The sequence below is a fragment of the Gobio gobio genome, assembly GCF_949357685.1.
Source record: "Gobio gobio genome assembly, chromosome: 15".
Taxonomy (NCBI): Eukaryota; Metazoa; Chordata; class Actinopteri; order Cypriniformes; family Gobionidae; genus Gobio; species Gobio gobio.
In genome coordinates, this window is record NC_137108.1 from 29,442,900 (window position 1) to 29,448,550 (window position 5,651).

At 41.2% G+C, this 5,651-nt stretch overlaps 1 protein-coding gene across 5 annotated transcripts; it reads right to left on the minus strand.

The window, feature by feature from the left end:
- Nucleotides 1–320: 320 nt before the first annotated feature.
- On the minus strand, nt 321–5,651 carry pdp1 (pyruvate dehydrogenase phosphatase catalytic subunit 1). 5 transcript variants are annotated; one of them, XM_079837095.1, is made up of 5 exons: nt 5,527–5,641; nt 2,472–3,952; nt 1,342–1,380; nt 1,072–1,163; nt 321–973 (listed from the first exon to the last, which is right to left on the minus strand). In XM_079837095.1, exons 2-5 carry the CDS (start codon nt 3,923–3,925, stop codon nt 891–893), a joined length of 1,668 nt encoding a protein of 555 aa, XP_079693221.1. In that variant the 5' UTR covers nt 3,926–3,952; nt 5,527–5,641; the 3' UTR covers nt 321–890. The 5 variants fall into 5 exon arrangements, with proteins under 5 accessions (XP_079693221.1, XP_079693222.1, XP_079693219.1 ...); XM_079837096.1 differs by lacking the exon at nt 1,342–1,380; XM_079837093.1 differs by having other exon boundaries at nt 321–1,163.

Sequence of the window (5,651 nt, forward strand, 5' to 3'; positions counted from 1 at the left end):
AACCCTCTCTTGACATTTAACGTTTCAGAATTGCCATGTCATGACAGAGCCTTATGATAGACTGACCTACTTACCGTTTGCCAAACCAGAGACTGTGATCCGACACCAGGGGGACTTGACCCCTGTCCCTGAACTAACTGCTCTGTTTGAGCAGCATTCCAAAAAGACACAAAGTTCAATCCTTCATACTAAATAAAAGCGCATTCCTAAAATGAAATGCAACTTCTTGCAACAAAAGTCACCTTGATCTGTTTGCGTCTCCTGGACTGTTCAGCTTAGAAACTGAAACCTTAATACCAAAAACACAAGTGTGACAATAATAGGTTACAGCATTTTTAATTAAAAAAAAAAAAGCAAGAGTACTCGCACAAGCCATACCCATGCACCAGCACATAATAATATATTGTTAAATTGTGACATGCTGCAAAATATTGTTAAATATACTGAACATTTCAAAATTAAGCTGCAGCATACATTTACTTCAAGTATTAAGAATTTCCATTATAAAGTAGTCTATTTACACTTTAGAAATCTTATAATTTTATAACAGTATTACTTAACACTGATTGCCAATAATCAGCTGTGTTCTTGTGCAAGAGCAGAGAACATACTGAAAACAGGCAAGAAAGTACAATCACACAGAGTTATGGTTTTAACCTCGTTCAATAACCCTCGGACCAAAACTATAACATTGAACTCATGTTCTAATCTCTACCCTGTGGCCGGTAATCCCTTGAAAAAAAAATATTACTTGGAAACAACCCATAAAGCAAATCATTCGGGTTCACATTTCCCCACAGCAGTGTAAGTATACAGGTGTGTTTGTGCGTCTTACAAGAAGGGTTTATTGTGTCATTAACCGGTTTCTTTAAATACCTGTCCTTCACCTTTCAGAGAAGCCTCCACCCCTCAGTAAACAGAATTTCAGCAGTGGCCAGCAGCATTATAAATATAGAACCGCTGTCAGAGGGGACTGAAGTAAGAATGTGAAAGTAACAGAGTTATTAGTAGTGGCACGTATGTCTCTAATTACATTACACATGTTTGGAACTTTCGCCTTAATGTACAAACCATCAAACGGCCAACTTCTGATTCCATGCACAGGTAAAAAAATAAAGCAGATCTCTTGATGGTGCATAAAAACGGCATCTATTAAAGTCATGCTGTTTGAGAAAAACAAAAAAAACAAAGAGAACTTAGTCACATAAAGACAAATGGTACTAAAATAAAGCACTCAGAAAATCAAAGATTCTGAAAAACATACTTCACTGAATTGGCAACTAAAATAAAACATTAAAGGGATAGTTCACTCAAATGAAAATTCGGTCATAATTTACTCACCCACATGCCGTTTCAAACCTGTATGACTGACTTCTCTTTCTGCACAGCGAAAAAAACAAAAACAAAAAAACACTCATTTTTGAACAGTTTGGAATGACATGACGGCGAGTAAATGATGACAATTTTATTTTTTGGGTGAAGCATCTTGTTATTCAACATATTTCCGTCACAGAGCATTCTAGTTTAAAAGTACTTATCTGGACCTATTTTGCTTGATATTCTCATTCTTTCACACTCTTTTTTAAATGACCTTTGTTTTTACTTTCCTTTTTCATTCATTCGAAAGTTAAAAGCGTTCAACATAAAAGCCCATTTTGGCACACTACAGTCATCCTCACTATTTAAAGTCTCTCCTCAGTGCAAAATCTGCTAAACCTACATTAGTAAATTTCACCAGATGTTAGAGTTCCAGTCTTGATTTATGGTTTTGTGTTGCATTTTGAGTGTTTAATTTTAATAGCGGGTCTGTGGTGGCTCAGCATAACTTTTTCTGTTTGGCTTCATTCCACGTTTAATATTGGGAATCAACACCACTCACCTAATGCAATATTAAAGGGATAGTTCACCCAAAAATGAAAATTATGTCATCATTTACTCACCCTCAAGTTGTTCCAAACCTGTATGAGCGTCTTTGTTCTGCTGAACACATAAGATGATATTTAGAAGAATGTTTGTAACAAGGCAGATAGAGCAACCATTGACTACCATAGTATTTTTTTCCCTACTATGGTAGTCAATGGTTGCTCTATCTGCTTGGTTCCAAACATTCTTCACTCTAGAATGTGAGGGTGAGTAAATGATGACAGAATTTTCATTTTTGGGTGAACTATCCCTTTAAGATTTCCCTCTAAGCCAGCTGCCATGAATATGTGAAAATAAAAATGAACATAAAAACGTAATACATTCCACTGATATAGGTAACATTTTGCTGTGCTGATATAATATTATATGATAATGCATCAATGAGATTATGTGCAAGATATGTAACAGAGAGCATTTGGACGAGATCTGAAAGTGTCTGCTTTTACTGTCCGCCAATGACGTGTGGGTTAAACTGCACTATAATGATAGTGATATCATCCCTGTACATGCGAGCTAATTCCTCTGGCAAGCTTAACATCTTTGACAACCTTTCATGGTCCACCATTCCAAACTCATTATTTCCCACCGCGTGCCGAATCAGGTGCGTAGCTGAATTCTGGTCCTCGAAAGTGGAGGAGATGCGAGCTTTCCTCTCCTGTAACAATCCCTGCATCTGACCCAGGGTCACCTTAAAGCCACCAACACTGACTGGCTGCTGCTGGTGCACTCCAGTGAGATGTTCACCCACAATCCTCACCACCTCCTGCCTGTGTAGCGTTTCCCACAGCCCGTCCGAGCCCAGCACCAGGAAACGATCCTGCGGACGAAGGCGGTGTCGCATCACCTCCGGTGCCGCCGTAAGGTAGGGTGGCGTGTGGTAGTTGGGTGGGATGAACTTGGCATGCTCATTCTCATGGAGCTGGTCTGGTCCGGACTCAAGAACACGGCGCTGTAGCTCAATGCTCCACTTGAATTTAACATCTCCGAAGGCGCGAAATGGCATGAGTAACCCCAAGAGACGATCCTGCTTCACCACAGTCTTGGCCTCGGAAAGCGGGTGCTCGGACCGCACACGCAGCACCTCGGTTTCGTTCTGCGCGTTGTGGTCATTGCTGAGCGTCAAGGCAGAAAAAGAGCCGTCGGGTTCTTGTACGCCCAGGACTGCACGGCCATCTCCAGTGTTGGCAACGTGCAGATCATTACCGTCGATGTGTGCAACGCACGCGGTAGCGCCTGAGAATGCCACACGAAGCACCCAGTAGTGCAAGAATGCATTTGGGTCACCAACCTGCGCTTCGAGGGATATGTCATTGTCCAACCTTTTAAAGGCATTCACAAGAGCTTCGGCAACATCAGGTTGCTCCCCAGGAACGGTCAGGTCTAGAAGTTCCTGCCAGTACGTGCGCAAACTGGAAAAGTAGAGCCGTGAGGCTTCCTTGCTAAAGTAGTCGTTGGGATGCTTGTGCCACTGCAGAATCGGGTGAAGAGGTCGTCCGCTCTCCACCGCATTCTCCAGCTCCGTCAACGTCTCATGTGGCAGCAACGAAATAGCGATGTAGTAGAACAGCCGCTCGCTGAGCGCCTGAGCACAAGCGCAGCCTGCGTGGCCATCGAATACCCCGTAAAGCATGCCGCGTGTCTGCAAGCACGTTGCCGCACTTCTCCGATCCTCAATGGGCGCGTTTGCCGGAAGCTGGTTGCTGTCAAAGCCCATGACTGAACTAAGGTTCTTACCATCAAACTCAGGAACTTTGAAGCTGTACTCATTAGCCTTTAGGATGCTGTTAACCTGGGGTGGGGTCAAGTAGTAGGTGTGCCATGCAGGTGAGGTCCTGTATCCCCGTGACTGGTGCCGCCATCTTTGAACAAAGCTATGTGGCTGAGTTGCATTGGTGCAGGGATGAGGAGACAGACTGCAGCTTTGGCATGTAATGACTGGGACCAGGATTTGACCAAATCTCCTGCCATGGATGACCCTGAACACCTGGGAGGTAGCAGCCATGACGATTTGACCTTACCCTCAAAGAACCTGCAAGAAAACCACAGCTCAATTACAAAAATTTTATTTAAATATTTAAATCACGGTAGTCATCAGAAGATTACTATCATTGACTAAGTCAAAACTAAGGTCAAGGCATGGAAAATCCATTCCGTTCAGGATGGGAGAGTGACCCAAGGCTATTTATAGTCCCATGCTACTGCATTCTTGGCATTGGGTACATTGACTGTCCCACTGGCCTATTACTGTCCCCTTTAACATTTAGCCATTACATTTAAAGAAAAATTTATTGCAATTATCCCCTGCCCTTCAGGAGTTTTTCTTTACTCTAAACAAAATAAGTTCTTATTTTATGTAAATAACAATTAAAAAAAAAAAAGTAGCCTACTTAGCAATAACATGACTAATGTTTTATAGAAAACTGATACTAACAGGAACCGGTAGAACAACCTACTTGCTATTGTTAGCTACTCATGCAAAATTTCTTAACTCTTATGCAGCATTCATATGCTGTTGTACATTTCCTAATTCCCACTTCTGAAGTTGTGATTACGAGTTTGTCGCATTCAAGTGCTTTGTTGTCAGAAAGAACAGGAACCATGGAGGACACCTGGCTTATTCTTATTAAAACCAAAATTATATTTATCGTCCCATTTATTGACCACCATATAACCATTCACTGCGCTAGATAGTCAGCTTAATGACAATTCGGGAATTTCAGCTAAATACAGGCTATTTTTTCTGTGTATAAATCACTTCAAATGATTATTCATGCATGTAAATATGCACTACTTTAATGACAAGACTAATAAAGAATTCCAGCCACAGCAGCAAATGTGTGCATGTCCAATTGGTAACTAGGAAACTCGTATTTACGACAATTCCGATATCACGTGGTGAAGGCAGCATTCTTTTAGCACACTCTTATAATTTTGCACTACTAAAAGTTAATAAAAATTGTTTTGATACTGAAACTTTTGCAAACGCTGCAGTAAATGTATACGTTTTAGTTTTATGTACAATTCTTTATGTATAAGTTTTAGTTTAGTTCCAAATGGGAAGGAGGCATGGGGGTCCCAAAAAAATTGTCACACCCTTTTGCAAACAGAATACTCGCACATTAAATTATCCGCAAAATTGATAAAGTGGGGCTAAAAACTTAAAACAAAAGTGCGCTACATGCACCATACCATATAAATAAATATATCCAACGTTACAATGACATGCATTTACAATATCCAGATATAAAAAAAGGCTCAGTTGAGTAGGCTACTACGCCCCGTCCACATCACCCAGCATGCATACTCGGCTACTAAGTTGCCATATTGTTTACATTTGGGCTTGGCGACATAACTCAATTACATAGAATTCATCGCAGAGAAGCGTAAACTAATTAATGTCAATGTATACAAAGTGATATACAGATAGCACAAGGTTTGTACTGCAACCCCCACTGTTTTACTGCGTGATTGTAGGCTATACCGTGAACATATCAAAAGCTAATTCCGTCTAAAATACGCTGTTTGGAAATCATTGCACACTATCATCGGACGACCTGCAAGCACTCATTAACACAAACATAAAACGAGTAGGCATATTCTTACCTGAGGATATTAGTGACTGAGTTTGTGGTCGATGCTTGATTAGGCTACATTTGTTTATATGCACTGCTCACCCCGCCCGCGTCCTGCGAGCCTGGATCGCCTCCAGTTCCACACCGCCCGGACAA